The following is a 21,532-nucleotide window of genomic DNA, read 5'->3' as shown; positions in this document are numbered from 1 at the left end:
ACCAAAAAACAAAAAACAAAACCAAAGGTGGCGCCTGTGGCTCAGTGGGTAGGGGGCCAGCCCCACATACCAAGGGTGGTGGGTTCAAACCCAGCCCCGGCCAAAACTGCAACAACAACAACAACAACAAAAACCATCCCCCAAAGACTAACTGTACCAATATGTGATAGATTGGTAAGCTTATCCTGGAAAGTTATTACCTGAGATAAACTAAAGTGGAACACAGGTATTTAATGTTTTATGAGCAGGCTTGAGAAAGTACTAAGGTTCTGAGACTAAACAGTTTTTATTAAGAGAACATTTACTTCTTCACCAGGAGATTCAATTTTCTGATTTGGTTCTACCTGCTCATTAGGTAAATAATAGCCTAACATTAGTATATTATTTTAGAAATTTAACTTTCTTCAAGAGATGCTTATTAACTTTTGGTAACGATAGCTATTAAAAGGAGTTTGAAAACTAACATCAATTGGTTAGAAAGTTATTCTCGAAAAGTATTTTTTTTTTTTTTTTTTTGAGAGAGTCTCACTTTGTTGCCTTTGGTAGAGTGCTGTGGCATTGTAGCTCACAGCAACCTCAAACTCTTGGGCTCAAGTGATTTTCTTGCCTCAGCCTCCCGAGTAGCTGGGGCTATTTTTAAGAGATGGGGTCTCGCACTTGCTCAGGCTGGTCTCAAACCTCTAAGCTCAGGCAATCCACCTGCCTTAGCCTCCCAGAGTGCTAGGATTACAGGCGTGAGCCACTGAGCCCAACATTTTTTTAACACTTCTAAACAGAGAAGCTTCAAAGCTTCTATCCTATAATTGCAGTCTGTATGATATAACTACACTCAGGATACTGTCCTGAAGTCTGAATACTTTGAGTCTTATTTGTAAGTCTTACTCGTAAGACTCAAAGTTCTGTTATCCTACACTAAGTGCTCTACTGATACTCTAATGAAACCTGGCTGAAATTATTGGACTCATGGCATTTAGATTAAGAAAACAAAGGCCGTCAAAGCAGAGAGAGCACCCAAGAGACAGAAAAAATTATTTGGACAGGCAAAGACCCTGAAATCACCAATACTTACTCAGAAATATTTTGGCTAAGTTTCCAGAGGAACCCATCCCAGAAGACCTGTAGGTGTTCCTTGAACAACAGTAAATGTGCTAAATCTGCTATACCAAACAGGTCTACCTGAAATTACAAAAAGCATCATCAGCTAAAATAATTCTCTGTCTCTACCATGGCAGCTTACTTATGTAGGAAGTTGAAAGGTATTAACAATGCTAAACTGAATTTATTTTATGACACAAATTTTAGTAGACCATTCCTCACCCTTACAGTAAAGAGAGAACCTCCCCAAAGAGGTGAGCAACAGAGTCAACTCTAGGAATTATGCTTAAGAACAAAAGATGACAAAATATCTGGACGATCAAATTCAAATGTGTAGACCTACTAGATTTATAAGCACTCCGGGCTATAATCTAAATCCAGTTCAGATAACAAGTTCAGGTTCATGCTACACATTCAACCAGCAAATACCTTATGACTAAAGCTGAGTTGGAAGGGATTTTTGCATATAACGCCACCATATAAAGACACTTGCCATTTGTCCTAATGTCCTTTTTATGTACATTATTTCATTCAGTCCTCACAATAATACTTATGTGTACACAGCAGACACTGTTATCCTTATTTTATAGAGAAGACCATAGAAAATAACTTATAAAAGACTATGTGGATGGTAAGTGGTAGAAATAGCCCTGGCACTTAGGTTACTGAGTCAGTGGGGTTTGCACGTGTATGCACATCTTCTTCAGTGCTGTGACATAAAAATGGTACGTTTTGCTTGACTTGGTATCTGAAAACTAGGTCACCTGTTCCAGGAAAGCCAATACCAGTGAACACTAGCTTTTATAGCTTATCTAGACAATAAAAAGATTAAGAGACCCTCTCCATATTTGCTCAGGCTTGTTTAACACTTACCTGGTAGGGAGAAGAACAGTTAGCCAGGATCTTTTGTCCTTCCAGTATCTGTATAGTCCGAAAGCCGTTGAGGGTAAAAACGTCTAGCTGCACCCTAAGGTCAACACTGTAGGAAAAGTCTACTATCTTCAAAGCTTGATTGTTCTTATCATAATCATAGGGATCATGGATTCTGTGCCCAAATTTAAGAGAAAAAGATAATAAAAATAGGCCATGAAAGAAGCTGCACAGCCGATCTTACAAAAAAAAAAAAAAAAAGGTACTGCAGGTATGTTTTACCTATGCCAACAACTCCCTCCAGTGGTAAGTTATGAAAATGCACCTGTAAGAGCAGCAGCAGCGTCCACCCAAATGGGGAAGAAGGAATATCAAGATCAATTTGGTGACACAAAGACACAAAGTATATTTTAAACCACAGTGCATGGCTACCACCAAACATGTGTTTCCATGTCATATAAAGTAAGTACTGGAAGGAGAAGCTTCTGTTCACATTGTACACATTAACATGTACAGCAGCAACTGTACACTGAGAGGAATTAAGATGGAGAAAATTAAGCTTTTATAGGTGCTATTGCCTTTCTTCTATATTATTCTAGATAAGCTTTCTAAGTATTGCACAGATTTTTCCTTCTAGAGTTTAATAGAAAACAATACAAGTCTGGGTTTTTTTGTAAAATGCTGTCTATATCATAATATTTCTTGTTTCTATTAAACACCATATTCTATTTTATTATTTGTAATTCCAACTCTTATTTCTTAAAAAATACTTTATACTACCAATTCACTGTCAATTAATTATATTTTCCTTGGCTTTATATTTTTCCAAGCAATAAAGCAATCCTTCAAGCAGATATAGGAACTATTTACCTGACAGAAAAGAATAGATTATTTTCACATATTTTCAGAAACTTCAGTCTCTCAGTTTTTCTCAATTAGTCCCCCCGAACTCTTGAGTGATATTGGTATAGGTCCTATATTCCTAAATATAGGCTTTCACTACTCCAATCACATATCTCCACAGCACAGAATTGTTTTGTTAATTTTACTTTAAGATGAAATTGCTCCTATTTTTCCTTGGCACAAGATCTGATTTATTTTTGAACCATCATAAATCTGTAAGATATTTCTAAAACTTGGTTGAGGTAGGAAAAATGTTTCTTAGGTTAATAAAAAGCAGGAAGGTCTCCTAGCCCTCTAGTCAGCTACTAACTTACTGTTACCATGGGTAAGATTCCACTTTTCTAGATCTCATTTTCTTCACAAAAAAAATACGTAGCAACTAAACTAAATCATTTCAAAAGGTTTCTTCTGGCTTTTAATTCCTTGTGAATCTATATGAAATTTCCTATCAAATTTGATGAGTAGTGACAATGTAAAAGGCAATGTCCCTTTAATGCTATGTGTTTTCCTGGAGTCCCTGGTGGCTGAGAAGGGCTATTCGAATTCATAGACCATATATAAATATATATATATGCTTGCCATTTCCATAGCCCTGAGAATTCTAACACTGTCCTCTAAACTTGCAGTGTTGTGAAGTAAGGTGGAAATAAAAACTGCAACATGGGGGGATTTCTGATGGTCACAATGGCTGAGAAGAGTAATGGAGAGTGTGGATATAAAATATGCTGCAATATGGTAGAACCTCCATAATTGACCACCTCCCTACATTGACTACCTCCTTAAGTTGACCTAATTTTCATAGACTGGAGATGTACCTCATGTACGTATCAATACTGTAGATCTAGCTACACTTATGTTGACCACCTCCATATGCTGAGCAGTTTGTTATAGTCCCTTGGGTGGTCAAGTTAGAGGTTCTACTGTATTTGAAACAGACTTGCACAAATAATTCTCATCTAAAATATCTATGGTACTCTAGATGAAAAATGCTGCTACATTATGTCTAGGAAAGCCTTTATGACTCTCTACTCAGGAAAGAAGTTTTTTGATTATAATTGCAGCAATACATTGAAGGTTCTTTAAATTTCTATGCCAACTATGATTTAGAGTCTAATCCAGTCTCTTCTTACAGATTAAGTAGTCAGAAGAAATGTAAAGAATGATTCCAGCTATTTGTGTATACCAATGACCTCAGAAAGAAAGTTAACTGCTTACCCAAGACATGGGGTTGGGCAGAAAAAGCATCTTTTTTTTTTTTTTTTTTTTTTGAGACAGAGCCTCAAGCTGTCACCTTGGGTAGAGTGCTGTGGCATCACAGCTCACAGCAACCTCCAACTTCTAGGCTCAAGTGATTCTCCTGCTTCCACCTCCCAAGTAGCTGGGACTACAGGCACCCACCACAATGCCCGGATATTTTTTGGTTGCAGCCATCATTGTTATTTGGCGGGGCCAGGCTGGATTCGAACCCTCCAGCTGAGGTATATGTGGCTGGCGCCTTAGCCACTTGAGCCACAGGCGCCGAGCCCAGACAAAGCATCTTTAAGGTGGGCTGCTCTACTCAAAAACTATGAGACCAATGATCCCTAAAATGTTGTGTTGGTCCTTTAGTTCTTTTCATAAAACAAAAATCTTAGACTGGTTTTGCCTTACTTATGCCTAAACATTTCCTGAATTTTCTTCATTTCTTATTTCTTGCTCTGTGTCCACCCCTCAAATCTAATCAACAAACTGCATTTAACTTAAACACTAAACTCCCTTTCTTGGCATAGTTTGTATTTGCACTGTGGTTTTACTCACTTGTCTTGGATAACCTCTCAGGTTAGGCCTGACTTAAGCTTTGGTCCATGAAACTGACAGGCATCCTTGCTAGATCTGCACTGACCCATGCAAAGAATGACTAGACAGTGTACTTTATATTCCTCAAAACATTCATTTTACATCTCTTATTGATACGAATTATTACAATACTCATAGTTAATTCTTTCATCCGAATTAATGTATTTCCTCATATGTTTGTTTAGTTGAATTCTTTTAAACTATTCCCAGTGATTATTGACTTTTAGGTGCAAATATTCTCTTAACATAACGTGTTCCTTAATATAGCATTTACCAAAAGGCTTTAAAAAATTGGCAACTATCCATGTTTCAAGAGAAAGCTGATGGAATTGTAAGAGAATAAAAAGGACCAACCTGTTTCTCAGGATCAGACTCTGTGGACTCAAGTCACCATGGACTATTTCTGCTTTGTGTAGCTTCTCTACTATTGTCAAAAGGTTATAAATAATCAGCATTGTTATTTCATGGGTAATAAATTCACTGTGTTGAAGAAGATCCTGGAAATAGAAAGATAGAAAACCATTTCTTAAATTGGGTGGATTGCAGTTACACTCAATACCTTGATAACTGCTGGTTTGTATTCTTCCTTATTCTCTCCTTTGTAGTCTCGGTCTATGTCCCAGTTTTAACAATACCCTGATCTCCCATAAGATTGTCTGTAAGGACTTGATAAGCCTGGCCCATAATAGGTTCTCTATAAATATTTTAAAACACTTTTATTCCAACCATTTCAGAGAATTCATATTACTATCAAAATCTTTAGCAAAACTTTCTTCAGAACATACCAAAGAATAAAATGATATTTTGTGTCAGAGTTTGTTTGTTTTTTTTTTTTGAAGAGACTTTGTTGCCCTTGGTAAATGCTGTGGTGTCACAGCTCACAGCAAGCTCCAGCACCTGGGCTTAGGCAATTCGCTTGCCTCAGCCTCCCGACTAGCTGGGAATACAAGCGCCTGCCACAACGCCCAGCTATTTTTTTGTTTACAGTTTGGCCAGGGCCTGGTTCGAACCTGCCACCGTTGATATATGGTGCCGGCACCCTACTCACTGAGCCACAGGCGCCACCCTTTTGTGTCAGAGTTTTAAAAATCAGTTGTAAAAATCAGGTACCAGGTGTGGTGGCACCTTCCTATAGTTTCAGCTACTCTGTAGGACTGAGGTGGGAAGATTGCTTGAGCCCAGGAATTCAAGACTAGCACGGGCAATATAGCAGGATCCTGTGTCAATCAATCAATAAAACAAATCCAGTGGAGGTGGTATAGATAAAACAAAATTGGCCATAAGCTGATGATTATCATAGTTAGATGTGAGTTGACTGTATAATTCAGTTAATGTTTGAAAAAATCAACAAAATTTAAAGTATAAAAAAAAAAAATCAAAGCTGTCAGTCAAAATAACTTGGGAAAAGAAAATTATCAGTGCTTTTAACTTATAATTGATCTATTTCTAGAAAATTGATAGAAATTTTGTACTAAATTCCTTTGCTAAATGGAGCACAAATTTTTTATTTGAGGACATTAAATTACTTTTTTTTAATATTATTGCAAACCTGCAGAGTGAAGCAGTTTATATATTGGTGCAAAACAATACAGCCATCTTGGTATTGATAACAGCTGCATAAATGATCAAATTCCTCATTTAAACGTTCCTTTAATTTGAGATTGATATACGAGTCCCATGGGACAGGTTGAGAAGATACCTGTAAGACATTATATTTTTAAAATAAGTGCAATTAGATTCTATGCTTATAGTTGGCAGATTGAAAACACATTCCCTCTAGCCCTTCTGATTCTGAAATAATAAGAAAGGGATATTTTAAGAGGCATAAATCTACAATAAATGACATAACGGCAGCAGAATTCTGGAAGCTGGGAAGTGAATAAGAAGAGGTAGAAGCCACTTTAGAAGACCCAAGGAAAAGTGATTCTAGCAGTGGAAAAAGCTAAAGAACCACCACATTTATACTATAAGACTATTTCCCCATAGTATAATAACTGGTAACACCAATTACGGTATGGAAATAGGCTGAGGGTGGAGCTAAAACAGGGGGTGATTGAACCCCATTTAAGAGTCAGTTAGATCCCAGACTCCCTCTCCTACTCCCACAGCCCAGGCCAGCCCAGCAACTGCCTCTCCCCTATTCCAGAAGACTATAAGTTTATTCCCTAGGGAGTATACGACACAAAGGCTCTGGACTAGAGGGTATGAGGCAATGATGGTGGGGACACCATATGGAAAACAGGAAAAAGTTTATATATCAGATGTTACGATGCGCTTCCTTATTCTCCAGCCTTATTTCCCTACTCAGCTTTCAGAAAGCTAGCAGCCAGGATTATGTGCTCAAGCAGGAAATTAGAAGTCTTCTCTGAGGATCTGATAAGCTCAAGAGAAAAGATCTAAAGACTACAGGGCTTCCCAACAAAATGGCCATGCCAGATCATCCTACAGTGAAGTGCACAGCTGTCAATATCCCCCCACATACACTAAACTAGTATTTAGTGTCCCACACTTAAATATGAGTAGCGAGCCAAAGATGAAGAAAGCCTCTAGTATGAAAGACAGATCAAAACAGATAAAAACAAACAGGAGGAAACAGACAATGCAAGGAGAAAAAAAAATTTTTAATATCATTAATATCTCAGAGGGATAAGAAATATTTCATCTTTGAAATGAAGAACAGAATGCTACAAAGAAAATTCTGGCAATGAAAAACAGATCTTGCAAACTGAATACTGATGAAATTTTAAAAACCCAGTAAAACAACTAAAACTAAAGTTGATAAAAGACATAGAAAATAAGAGAAAAAAATCAGTATTTTTAAGAGGTCCTGTCTAAGAGACCACATACGTCTTAAAAATAATTGTAGAATGAGAGAACAGAGAAAACTGAGAGAAATTTTTTCAATAAAGACAATTTCTCAGAACTGAGGGAATTGCCAGAGGTGAATGAGTACTTAGCATGTAAGCAACAAAAGAAACTTAAACCAAAACATTGTGACATTTCATAATACCGGGGACAAACATAAGACCCTATAGGGATCCAGAGAAGGAAAAATAGCTTCACTCAAAACTCCAAGATTCAGGTTAGATCCCCAAAGATAACAGGACTCTTTGAAATTAAAAGAAAAAAATTAATTTAGAATTCTATATCCAGCCAAACTATCAATCAAGTAAAAATGCAGACTAAGGCTTGGTGCCTGTAGCTCAGGGGTTAGGGTGCTAGCCACATGCACTGGGGCTGGCAGGTTCCAACCTGGCCTGGGACTGCTAAACAACAATGATGACAACAACAACAAAAATAGCCAAGCCAGGCATTGTGGTGGCGCCTGTAGTCCGAGCTACTTGGGAGTCTTAAGGCAAGAGAGTTGCTTAAGCACAAGAGTTTGAGGTTGCTGTGAGCTGTGACACTATGGTACTCTATAGAGGACAACAAAGTAAGACTGTCTCAAAAACAAACAAACGAACAAAAAAAAAATGCAGAATAAGAAATTTTCAGACATACAAGAAATTATATATCTCATCCCTTTTTCAGGAAGCTGATGAAGTATGTGCTCCTTCAAAATATGAGGAATTAAACCGAGTAAGAAGGAAAGATGGGATATAAACACTTGAGCATCTAACATAGGGAAAAGTTAACATGAATATCTAGGGATGATGGTAAAAGGAAATTTGAAGATGGCAGTGTCTGTGTGTCAAGCCTAGAGTATAACTTGCCTAGATTGGAGCAGGCCAGTAAATTTTAGGAGACATTTCCTCAAAAAACAAATAAACAAAAAACACCCCCCCCCTTAATATTTATATAATATTGTCTCATTTTTTGGCTCAGTGCCTGTAGCATAGTGGTTATGGTGCCAGCCACAAACACCAAGGCTGGCAGTTCGAACCCAGCCCGGGGACTGCTAAACAACAATGACAACTGCAACAAAAAATAGCCGGGTGTTGTGGCCGGCGCCTGTAGTCCCAGCTACTGGTAGGCTGAGGCAAGAGAATCACTTAAGCCCACTAGTTTGAGGTTGCTGTGAGCTGTGACGCCACAGCACTCTACCAACGGCGACATAGTGAGACTCTGTCTCCAAAAAAAAAAAAAAAAATATATATATATATATATAGAGAGAGAGAGAGAGAGAGAGAGAGACAGAGACAGAGAGACAAGAGAGAGAGAGAGAGAAAGACTCTCATTTTTCACACCTGATTCTGGCCTATGATAGTAACTGATTTCTTGATGGCTCAAAGACTTTCCTATAAAGAAGCTAATAGATTAGGAAGATTTGATGGTACCATGAAGACAGTTATTGCTTCAATCCACATTATTGAAAAGCAATTGAAATCACAAAGAATCAATCCCACCTTTATTATGTTTAATTCTGCAGAGTTTCTTGGTGCCACCCAAAGTAATTTGTAATCTTCACATATTAGGCATTCTCGTTTAATGCAGTAGTCCTCACTACCTGTTGAGAAGGTTTAATTCTATTTAAAAATCACTGTGAACATATTAGCTCTCTAGCCCTTACCTCTTCATTTAAGGAATAGAGGCACTGATATATTTGCTAGTTAGTAGCATCTAGAATACTTTTTGAAATGATTTGTTAAAAATGAAAGAGGAGAAGACATAATTCCTACTGTTACTGGGACATAAAGTTATTAATATATCAACTTTTATAATGGTATTTCTTACAATCTAGGAGTATTTATAGTGCTCAAGCATCAAGCTCAAGTACAAATAATGACTTATTTGTATACTGTTACATGCAAAAGACATGCATTTAGTGATACTTACCTAATTCAATTTCCTTCTCTAGTTCCAACTTAGGCATTGGTCTATCTTCTACAGAAAACTCTGCAGAGGTGATTAACTCTGGTAGGGATTTTAGCAGTTGTCTGCGATACTGCAAACACCAGGGTGACTGAGTGGGGTTTTCTAGGTAGGAGAGTGAAGAGTTAAAAAAAATTTACCTAAAAAAACCTAATGCTTAAAATGGATATTATAACAGAGTGGTGGACAAAGCAAGCTTAAACAAGTGACACTGTTAATCTAACTACATCCTTCTGTCTCGGGTCTTTATGTAACTATGATTAGTTAGTACTAATTTGTTCTGAACATAACACAATTTATAGCAACTTCTTTAGAAGGAAGAAAAACATACAGCTTAGTTTGCTAAGTATTCGCTGGACATATAGATGTTTGCTCACAATGAGCAAGGTGTATGATCTTACCTGAAGTTTCACTAGTAAGCTCCAGTTTCTCAGGAATTTGAAGACATTTGATGGACGAGGTGCTCGAAACTGAGGCAGAAGATCCAGAGAAGCCAGAGGAGTGTGTGGCTTCATGACTATCTTCAATGATTGGGCTAAAAGAACCACAAATGAGTTAATTCTCATATAAATATGTCAACTGAAATCATAGTTTTATAAATTTAATTTTTAAATTTTATTTTGGATTTATATTTTAAAATAAAATTTACTTTTAAATGATTTATTTTTTTTTTTTACTTTATTTGCTTGTATCATTTTGAAAGTCCATTATCAGAATACAGATAATGTCCTCTACTTTGGTTGACAAGCAATACTAAATGCCTATTCTCCATCTTTTCTATACTCTTGAGAAATACTAACACTAACTTTATTCCTCTTCATGGCTTTTCTAGACTTTTTTTTTTTTTTGAGATAGAGTCTCATTTTGTCACCCTTAGTAGAGTGACCTGGTGTCATAGCTCACAGCAACCTCAAACTCTTGGGCTTGAACAATCCTCTTGCCTCAGTTTTTTTCTTTCATTTTTAGTAGAGATGGGGTCTCACTCTTGCTCAGGCTGGTCTTGAACTCATGAGTTCAAGCAATCCACCTGCCTTGGCCTCCCAGAGTGCTAGGATTACAGGCGTGAGCCACCGTGCCCAGCTACTTTTCTAGACTTTTTACTCTGATAAGAGGGAAACTCAAATCATGCAACATAAATACATGCTAACAAATGTAATTAAAAGTTCAGAAAAAGTTCTAAAATGCTGTTTTAAAAGCACAAATTGGCAAATTAAAGAATAGTCCTAAAACTGGAATTAATTTAAATTAGTTGACTTTGAAACAAGGCCCTGTCTAAGCCATTCACTCATACCTACTCCCTAATTCATTTCTACCTCTCTATTAAAAGATACTTTAATAATCTTTAGTTGCATATCTGAAATTAGTATCAGCTATTCTACCATTATTTTACCTTTTTTTTTTTTTTTTGAGACAGAGCCTCAAGCTGTCGCCCTGGGTAGAGTGGCACAGCATCACAGCTGACAGCAACCCCCAACTTCTGGGCTTAAGCGATTCTCTTGCTTAAGCCTCCCAAGTAACACCTGCCATAACGCCTGGCTATTTTTTGGTTGTAGTTGTCACTGTTGTTTTGGTAGGCCTGGGCTGGATTTGAACCCACCAGCTCTGTTGTACGCGGCTGACACCTTAGCCACTTGAGCTACAGGTGCTGAGCCTATTTTACTTATTTTTGTTAGAGCTATACCATGCTGAGAACTACCATTTTAAACTCAATATTACATATTATAAAAAAACGAAAAGCCTCTTTTTCTCCAACCATCTATGCTTTGCCAAGTTTCCGCAAAGGTTCCATAATTCTCCTGGACTTCTTTGTCTCATAACCATCAAAGTTCACTTCTTTTAAGCCTCACATCCAAATGAATCACTAAATCCCATTAACACCTTATCTGGGGCAGCCTTACTCTCATATAAAGCCCTTAGAACAGAACCTAGCAGATAGAAAAAGCTTGGTAATTATTTATTGTAACTGGCAGCACGCAAAGAATAAGAGCACAATCTGGTTTGCAAAGCCTGCAATCCCCTATCACCTCAGCTTCTTGATGCTGAGAGTTTGATGGTAGATAGTGCCACAAGCAGTCTGCTGGTCCTCAGAGGTCTTTACATCCAGATCTTCTTCCTCCAACATTCTCTCAGGATCAGAAGAGAGATCCTTCAAGGACATTATCTCATGAAAAGGAGTGGATACAAAACGAGCTGCTCTAGCAAAGTCACAAGTGTCTTCTGGGTTAGGACAAATAGTTACATTCCTGAAACCTGTGATAATGGCATCCTCACTCAATGGCTCAATTCCTGTAAATTCATCCTAAAATAAAAATTACATGAAGTTTAGTTGAAATATTTTGACAAACATGAATAACCCATCTTTTTTACTTAGAGAGACTCAGATCAGTGACACAGGGTATAGAAGTAGTGTATCAGAATCTCCAGGGAAAGACAACTTGTTTTTTCTTTTGGAGAAAGAGTCTTACTCTGTTTCCCAGGCTAGAGTGCTGTGGTGTCAGCCTAGCTCATAGAGTGCTAGAATTACAAGCATGAGCTACTGTATCCAGCTGGAAAGACAATCTATATATACACTCAGACAGAGTCTTGCTCTGTTACCTGCCTCAGCCTAGCTCACAGCACCCTCAAACTCTTGGGTTTAAGTGATCCTCCTGCCTTACCTTCCCAAGTAGCTGGGACTACAGGTGCCTGATGCAACGCCCAGCTGATTGTCTATTTTTAATAGGGATAGGGTCTCGCTCTTGCTCAGGCTGGTGTCAAATTCCTGAGCTCAAGCCATTGCCCTGGCTGCACCCTCCCAGAGTACTAGGATTACAGGTATGAGCCACCAGGCCCGGCCTTGGAAAGACAATTTTTTTTTTTTTTGTAGAGACAGACTCTCACCTTTTTGCCCTCGGTAGAGCGCCGTGGCATCATAGCTCACAACAACCTCCAACTCCTGGGCCTAGGCGATTCTCTTGCCTCAGCCTCCTGAGCAGCTGGGACTACAGGCGCCCACCACAACGCCTGGCTATTTTTTTGTTGTAGTTTGGCCAGGGCTGGGTTTGAACCCGCCACCCTTGATATATGGGGCCGGCGCCCTACCCACTGAGCCACAGGCGCTGCCCAGAAAGACAATGTTTGAAAGCACATTATTTGAGGAAAAAGGCTTTGTATCAGGCATTTTTCTACCTGATAATTGAGCAGGTCAATTATCAGGTAGAAAACAGTAAAAACCATAAGAATTCTCCACACAAGGAAAAATATTGCACAATGGCTTATGCCCCAACAAATTCTACCTAAGAACTAAAGCATGAATATAATTTTTCTTCTGGCTTTCACTTAGAAAACATTCAGATAATCTGCCATACTTCTAGTTTTTTTCTTTCTTTTTTTTTTTTTGAGACAGAGCCTCAAGCTGTCATCCTGGATAGAGTGCCGTAGCATCACAGCTCACAGCAACCTCCAACTCCTGGGCTCAAGCAATTCTCCTGCCTCTGCTTCCCAAGTAGCTGGGACCACAGGTGCCCACCACAACGCCTGGCTAATTTTTGGTTGCAGCCATAATTGTTGTTTGGTGGGCCCGGGCTAGATTTGAACCCACCAGCTCATGTGTATGTGGCTGTTTGACGCACAGGTGCCAAGCCCATCCTAGTTTTTAAGCCTTCTTTTTGTATGCCACACACTAGTTTTATTTCTTAAGGTAATTCACAATTGTGGTAGAAAATACAGAAAACAAAGTAAAAAGAAAAACAAAATAACCTGAAATACTATTGTCCAATCTTTTATTTCTGCTACTTTTTAAAACTTACCTTTGTCTTTGAAAGTAACACACGTATAGTTTTAAAAAGTCAACTAGTTTAAAAGGATATGCCCCTCATCTCCACCTATTTCTATTTCCCAGAGGCAACTGCTATTAATATTTATATCTGGTAGGATAAGCATATTCTATGTATTTTTAAAAGGCATTTTTAAAATAAGTAAAATTATAGCATACATGATATTATACATTGTTCTTTTTCATACTTCCGCGTTTTCTTTTTTTCTTTTTTCTGTGCTATTAAAAATCCTTTAAAAACATAATGGTCACGTTGTGAATCTTCCAGAAATTAATGCCAATTCTTTCAGGTTATTCTCTGTTTTTTACTAGTATAAAACTATTTTAAGCATCTGTATACATAAATCTTTACAAGCATCTTAATTTTTTTTAGGATTAATTCCTAAGGGTAGAATTATCAGGTCAAATAAACATTAAGGTCCTTTATACATATTGCTTAGTTGCCCTCATAGAGATTACTACTATGCTATACTTACTATAGCATACAAAAGTGTATATTTCATTTAAATTATTATCTAGATACTAGATAATAATGTTCTACCTCATTATCAATTTGACATATATTTTGAATTTCTGACTCAAAATTAGTAAGTAGAGGTGGGAAGTACACCTAGAAGAAATAAAGCCTAGCTAAAAAATTATAAGACAGGCCAGGTGCAGTGGTCCATGCCTCGCACTTTGGGATACAGATGCAGGAGGATCACTTGAGGCCAAAAGTTTGAGACCAGCCTGGGCAACAAATACTTCTTCCAACCCTAGTAGTTCAGACGTTTTAAATATTATTTTCTTAGGGGTAGGTAAGAATTGTTTAGGGGTAGGTACCTATTAGCAAAATTCAAGTATAATGTTGTAAACAAAAAAGCTAGATTAAGATGGACTTTTTAATAATTTGGCCTATCTCTGAATAGCTCAACCTAGAACCACTGTATCCAACAAATCCAACCTAAGCATCATGTTCCCTAGTGGTATTCTCCAGAACATAGTATGTAATTAATTACTCTTTCACATCATTGTCTTTTCACAGTAGTCAGTGGACTAATTATACCAACATCACCTGGAAAATATTTAAAAATAACAAAAATACATGCTTCAACTTCTTCCCTGGAAATTACAATGCCATAAGCTATCATAATGGCTGTTGCGGCCATGGGTGTCTGAGCACCCTTAGTCATAAAAAGCTCCTTAGTCTCTTCTGAGTTGCTGGAAATATTTTACATTTTGATTTGGTTCGCATGGATATTCACATATGTGAAACTTCATCTAGTTGTACAATACTTGTGCAGGTTACTGGATGTAAAATATACCACAATTAATAAGTAAATAAAAAGAAAAATATTTTTTAAAATTTCTGCAAATGATTCATTCCCTAGGATGTGGAGAATACACTGTTTTAAATCACTAAAGCTACTGATCACATCTCCCCCATAAACATTTTCTCTTAAATCTCATGACACATTTTCAGAGGCTAGTTTGAAGAGGATTTTTCTTCCTTTAAAACTCCCAACAAAATGGCAATGATAAAGATTATTTACACTTACTTTGACTACAATGTTTATTCAGGGTCTTTTTACCCTGAGTTTTATTATCATGTCACTAGTCTACGGTGATTAAAATAAAACATTACTAAGAAAAAAATAGTTGGTCCACATAACTTTGGCATTACCACAAAAAGTATTTATTTACACATACACACACACACACAATATCCTTTGCTATGTTGGTTAAAAAAAATTTTAAGTGTAAAAAGGCTTTCAAAGCAGTGATTTTCCCCCATTTAAAAAAACTGACTCTGGGAGGCTGAGGTGGATAAATTGCCTAAGCAAGAGCAAGACTCTGTTTCTAAAAAAAAAAAAAAAAAAAAAGAAAGAAATAGCCCAGCGTTGTGGCAGGCACCTGTAGTCCTAACTACTTGGGAGGCTGAGGCAAGAGGATCATTTAAGACCAAGAGTTTGAGCTTTCTGTGAGTTACGACACAGCACTCTACTGAGGGTGATAAAATGAGACTGCCTCAAAAAAAATTTTTTTTGAGCTATAATCCTCATACCATAAAATTCACCCTTTTAAAGTATATATTTCAGTGGTTTTTACAAGGTTGTACAACCTTCATCACTAACTCCAGAACATTTTCATCACTCCAGATAGAAACCCACACCCATTAGCAATCATTCTCTATCACCCTGTCCTCCTAAATTCCCTATAGATCCCCAATCTCCCTTTGCCTATTCTGGACATTGCATATAAGTGGGATCACATAATGTGTTCTTTCGTATGTGGCTTCATTCCCCTAGCTTCAAGTTTTCAAGGTGAATCCATGTTGTGACATGTATCAGTGCTTCATTCTTTATCATTGTCAAATAACATTTCATCGTATAGATAGATAACATTTTTTTAATCCATTCAGCAGTTAATGAACATTTTTTTACTATCGTGAATAATGCTACTATGAGCATTTTGTGCAAGATTTTTGTGTGAATATATGCTTTTTTTTTTTGTAGTTTATGGCCGGGGCTACATTTGAACCTGCCACCTCTGGCATATGGGGCCGGTGCCCCACTCCTTTGAGCCACAGGCACCGCCCGTGAATGTATGCTTTTAATTCTGTTGGGTATATTATCTAGGAGAGGAATTGCTGGGTCATTATGTTTAAACACAACTTTATGTTTAAAATTTGAGGAATTGCCATGCTGTTTTCCAAAGTGGCTCTACCATTTTACATTTCTACCAGCAATGGATGAATGCTAGCTTTTCCACATCTTTATCAACACTGATTTTTGAGACAAAGTCTCACTTTGTTGCCCTCGGTAGAAAGCCATGGTATCATAGTTCACAGCAACCTCCAACTCTTGGGCTCAAGCAATTCTCTTGCCTCAGCCTCCAGAGTAGCTGGGACTGCAGGCGCCCGCCACAACACCTGGCTACCTTTTGAGACAAGGTCTCACTCTGACTCAGGCTGGTCTCAAACCTGTGAGCTCAGGCAATCCACCCATCTCAGCCTCCCAAGTGCTGGGATTACAGGCATGAGCCACCAGGCCCGGCCCTTTCATCAACATTGATACTGTTATCTCTTTTATTATAGCCATTCTAATAAAAAAAAAAAAAACCTCACTATGGTTTTGATTTGCATTTCTCTAGTGACTAATAATGCTGCCTAGTTCAAATCAGTGGTTTCAATTTTTACCTGCCTAGTTCAAATCAGTGGTTTCAATTTTAACCCTAAAGTTTTGTGGATTTGAATAAAACACATTATAGCCCATTTACATTAACTTAGGGATAGTGTTCCTTACACAAACATCTGGAGACATATCTTCATTTGCGGTAATGCTTTCTGAAGTTTTGAGAACTGCAAGGGGTCTTCGCTGTGGGGGATCTGCAGGAGGACTGAAAAAAGAAATACTCCATTTAGCAATTTTTTTCTTCCCATATACGTAGATAATAGCAACCCCCTAAATCACCTTCATTTAAAATAACAGAAAACTTTTAAGTTAAAAACAAACCTTTCATTCTTGTTTTCTGAAAGAAGAAACTCATCAAAAATGGAAAATGGTATACTGGGACCTATAGAAAGATAGATTAGATATATGCTTTAGGAGTAAATGCTTTTTACTCTTCAAGACAACTAGATTAACTAGTTAATATTTTGTGTTGTTTGAAAGCAGAAAGGCTATATATATATATATATATACGTATATATATATATATATTTATTATTATTTATTTATTTTTATTTTGCAGTTTTTGGCCGGGGCCAGGTTTGAACCCACCACCTCTGGTACATGGGGCCGGCGCCCTACTCCTTTGAGCCACAGGTGCCGCCCAGGCAATTTATATTTTTATAATGAAAGATCTTAAACATACAAAAAAGGTCATTTAATAATTTAACAATCACCTAAACATAGATTCTCTTATCTCATCTAGATTCCCCACCACTGCCATTGCTCCCAAACCCAATTCCACAAGATTATTCTAAAGCAATCCAAGATACCATATCATTTCATCTATAAACGTTGTAGAATCTATTTCTAAAAGAGGCTTTTTTAAAAAAGCCAAATCTCAAGACATGATACTTTTTTTTTTTTTGGAGACAGAGTCTTACTATGTTGCCCTTGGTAGAGAGCCTTGGTGTCACAGCTCACAACAACCTCAAACTCTTGGGCTTAAGCGATTCTCTTGCCTCAGCCTCCCAAGTAGCTGGGACTACAGGTGCCTGTCACAACACCCAGCTAATTTTTGGATGTGGTTGTCATTGTTATTTGGCAGGCCTGGGCTGGATTTGAAACCACCAGCTCCAGTGTATGTGGCTGGCGCCCTAGCCGCTGAGCTACAGGCACTGAGCCAAAACATGATACTCACTAAATCAACAATTTCTGACTAACAAATATCCATCTGCAAGTTTTTACTTTTTTTGCAGTTTTGGCCGAGGCCAGACTCGAACCCGCCACCCCTGGTATATGAGGCCAGTGCCCTACTCCTTGAGCCATAGGCACTGCTCCCATCTGCAAGTTTTACATTTTACCTATTCTCTTAAAAAAATTGTTTTTTGCTTTTTTAAAATTTCAGGTTAATGTGAAGATACAGATGACCTAATCACAATATTTTAATTTGTTAAGTAGATTCCCTCTTGTAGCTATGTCCTCCACCCCTAAAGTGCGACATACACTTCTACATTGTGGCCATTCTGTGGGAACACCCCAAACCACCCCTCTCATCCTTCCCCTTTATTATTCTCCCTCCAACTTGAATTAAATGAGTTTTTCTCTTATGTGGGCATGAATTAGATTGTTGACTGGCTTCATTTTAGCATTGAGTACATTGGATATTTGCTTTTACAAATGCCAAGATGTGGAAACAACTTAATGTCCATCAATTCAGGAATGGATTAACAAATTGTGTGGTATATACATACCACAGAAAAAATTTGTTTTTAAAGTTTGTTTGAATAGGAAATGCAGAGTTAAGATCCATAAACAGTGGCTGGTTCAAATACCACGTCTATTTCTTTTATTTTATAGGAATTTTTTTGTTGAAGAAACTAGACTGTTTGCCCCATAGTGCTGGATTTGGACAATCCTGCCCACCTATGTTGTTTAGCCATATTTCTCCATGCATTGTATGTCCTATAAATAGTTGGTTAGAGTTAGAGGTTTAATTCAATTTTGTTTGATATTTTTGATTTCCAAAACTATTTATATGTGGATATTCATGCTTCTACCACTTTTAACATGTTTCTGGGAAAAGAAAACCAATTTGAACATAATGTAGCTTCAGTTTTAACTTTTATCCCCCAAAAAACCAATTTTGTTTGTCTTGGCTGTTGGATACTACTGATATGCTTAGCCCACCATCTAGTAACTAAAGTGGAAGATTATTTGGTAATTAATACAAATTTAAAATTACATTTAAATTAAATATTTTGAACCACTGAAGAATCATATGAAAGTACTCTTTCAAATGTCCATCTCAAAACATAAGATTATTCCAAATTTCTTGATTTGAAGACATAATAGGCTCAGTGCCTGGGGTTCAATGGGCTAAGGCGCTAGCCACATACACCTGAGCTGGCGGTTCGAATCCAGACCGGGCCCACCAAACAACAATGATGGCTGCAACCAAAAAATAGCCGGATGTTGTGGCGGAAGCCTGTAGTCCCAGCTACTTGGGAGGCGGAGGCAGAAGAATCGCTTGAGCCCAGGAGTTGGAGGTTGCTGTGAGCTGTGATTATCACTGCACTCTACCCAGGCAATAGCTTGAGGCTGTCTCAAAAAAAAAAAAACCCTATTCCCCCTCTCTGCTTTCTTTCAATCCATTTACCATAATTTAAAAAATATTTATCATTTGTTATCAGTAAGTTCTTCACAAGGGTGATAAGTACAACTCACCTTTAGAAGGAGGTTGTTCCTGCCCAACATTTTCTCCAAGTGTAGTTTCTCTGTGAAGAAACTTGTTTTAAAACATGCTCAATACCCTCAGAAAGAATTGTTAAATAATTTTTAAAATCCAAGAGGCTTTTCCATTAAATATAATCTTTAAGACAAAGGAATTATTCTACTAATGTAAATCCAAATTCTCTTGATGGAACCTTTATTTATTTTATTAAATCATAACTTTGTATGTTGCTGCTTTTATGGGGTTCAGGGTTACTGCTTCAATATACAATGTGAAATGCTTACATTAAACTAAGTAACACATCCTGATGGAACCTTTTTTTTTGTTTTTGGCCGAGGCTAGGTTTGAACCTGCTACCTCCAGCATATGGGTCCGGCGCCCTACTCCTTGAGCCACAGGCGCCGCCCAACCTGATGGAACCTTTAATCATTAAAAATGTTGTAGAGAGCAACAACTCCAGTCGTTGGCGGCAAAGCTGTTCAAGGCGCGACAACTGCATGTGCGAAGGCCCGTCCCGCATCTCGGGGCCCATCCCCCCAGACCCTATGCTCTGTCCTGATTACTACCCCACCTCTGCCTTAGGGCGCCTTGAGGGAAACGCACTGAAGCTCGACCTGCTGACCTCGGACCGGGACCTGGACGCCATCCCGTCCCGTAGCCCCCGAATCAGTCCCGGAGCCCAAGAGATCCTGTAGCGCGGCCGGCAAGGCATGCTGTTGCAACTCGGAGACATCTCCCTAGGTCCAGGGGCCTCTCTCAAGAGGAAAGACCATGAGAAGGAGAACCTGAGGCGGATCAAGGAGATCCAAAGACGCTTTAGAGAGCAGGAGCACAGCCGGGAGCAGGGCCAATCCAGGCCTCTGAAGGCTTTGTGGCGCTCACCCAAATATGACAAAGTGGAGTCCCAAGTCAAGGCCCACCTGCAGAAGCCTAGCCCTGCCTCTGGGACAGAGTCTGCCCACTACCTGCAGGCCCACTCGCGTTGTGGTCCTGGGCTCCCACCAGCTCATGTCCCTGGTCCCCAGATAACCCCACCAAGTCCTAAAGCTAAGGGGCCAGGCCCAGGTGTGGACTTCATTAGTCACAATGTCCAAGCTGCCAAAAAGGCCCGCCGGCGGCATTCCCGCTCACTGCAGATCCTCACGCAGGTGCTGGAACAGAAACGGCAAGCCCAGGAGCACTACAATGCCACGCAGAAGGGCCATGTGCCCCGTTACTTGTTGGAGCACAAGGATCTGTGGCGACGGGAGGCTGAAGCCCAGCCTGACGCTGCCATGCCCCCTGGCCACACTTGCATGCCAGAGAATGAGCGACTTGAGACATTGAGCAATCTGCTGCAGAGCCAGAACCAGCTGCTGCGTGAGCTGGTACTGCTGCCTACTGGAGCAGACTCGATGTGAGCCCAGGGCCACCGTGCTGAGCTGGACCCAAAGCTGGCGCAGATAGAAGAGGCCATCAAGATCTTTTCCCGACCCAAAGTCTTTGTGAAGATGGATGCCTGAGCCCTTTTGTCAGGGTGGTGGTGGGAGGTCCACATAGAGGATTGCCATGCGACTGCAGAGGGCAGGGTCGGGCCCCATCATAGAGCAGATGTCCAACCAAAGGAGCAGTGTGGTGGGCAGTATCCCCAGAGCACTCTTCCCAGCCACCAGTGGCTATAGAAGGACCATCCCAAACTTTTAACCCTTTCATCAAAATTAAACCTTTTGTACACAGTGGAAAAAAAAAATGTTGTAGAAATATTCTTGATTGATAATAGATGTTAGATTGCATTAACAATATAAGTAGATTACAAAATGCTAATCTGCCATTTTTATAAAACAAAACAAAAAGAGAACACAGGAGAGATACAACAGTGTTACATAGTTATCTCTTGGTGGTATAAATGACTGATTTCTTATTTAAAAAACATTATAGAAAAAAACATGTATTTTTCCCAATGGAAAAAAGTCAATACTCTGCCCGCCCTCATCAGCATGAAAACTTATATTGTGACAGAGACTTATAAAAATCATGTTTCAATACCACAAAAGTCAAGGAGACTTCAAGGCACCAGAGAATCAAAGGTTGTTCTAAATGTCCTTCAATAAGCACTGTCCTTTCCACCAATTTGATCTTACCTGGCACAAGAGTTTACTGCACAAACAGAACTGGACACAGTCATTCCTGGCATTTCCTGAGACTTGGAAGCAATCTGTAGTTCAGCTGTCTCCTTCATAGGTACCTTCTCTTCTTGCTGTTTGCATTAAATCAGCAAAATCAATGTTCTCTTCATCCAGATAATGTTACCTATTTTCAATCTCTAACTCCAAAATTAGT

The 21,532-nt window shown here is 38.7% G+C and overlaps 1 protein-coding gene and 1 pseudogene across 1 annotated transcript in view; one reads left to right on the top strand and one right to left on the bottom strand.

Annotated features, from left to right (window-relative positions):
- Positions 1 to 21,532, bottom strand: part of BUB1B (BUB1 mitotic checkpoint serine/threonine kinase B) — a 61,636-nt gene that overhangs the window by 1,814 nt on the left and 38,290 nt on the right. Inside the window, exons 11-22 of the mRNA XM_053594208.1 lie at positions 21,334 to 21,449; positions 19,207 to 19,256; positions 16,825 to 16,885; positions 16,615 to 16,708; positions 11,541 to 11,815; positions 9,918 to 10,051; positions 9,481 to 9,621; positions 9,051 to 9,151; positions 6,254 to 6,403; positions 5,059 to 5,201; positions 1,969 to 2,140; positions 1,070 to 1,176 (exon numbers count right to left, since the gene is read on the bottom strand). Coding sequence (XP_053450183.1) covers positions 1,070 to 1,176; positions 1,969 to 2,140; positions 5,059 to 5,201; positions 6,254 to 6,403; positions 9,051 to 9,151; positions 9,481 to 9,621; positions 9,918 to 10,051; positions 11,541 to 11,815; positions 16,615 to 16,708; positions 16,825 to 16,885; positions 19,207 to 19,256; positions 21,334 to 21,449 — 1,544 coding nt within the window. The remainder of the gene's footprint in view (positions 1 to 1,069; positions 1,177 to 1,968; positions 2,141 to 5,058; positions 5,202 to 6,253; positions 6,404 to 9,050; positions 9,152 to 9,480; positions 9,622 to 9,917; positions 10,052 to 11,540; positions 11,816 to 16,614; positions 16,709 to 16,824; positions 16,886 to 19,206; positions 19,257 to 21,333; positions 21,450 to 21,532) is intronic.
- LOC128587820 (enkurin domain-containing protein 1-like) lies at positions 19,668 to 20,853 on the top strand (annotated as a pseudogene).

This window comes from Nycticebus coucang, chromosome 6 (genome assembly GCF_027406575.1).
Source record: "Nycticebus coucang isolate mNycCou1 chromosome 6, mNycCou1.pri, whole genome shotgun sequence".
Classification (NCBI taxonomy): Eukaryota; Metazoa; Chordata; class Mammalia; order Primates; family Lorisidae; genus Nycticebus; species Nycticebus coucang.
This window is presented reverse-complemented; position numbering and strand designations above follow the sequence as displayed.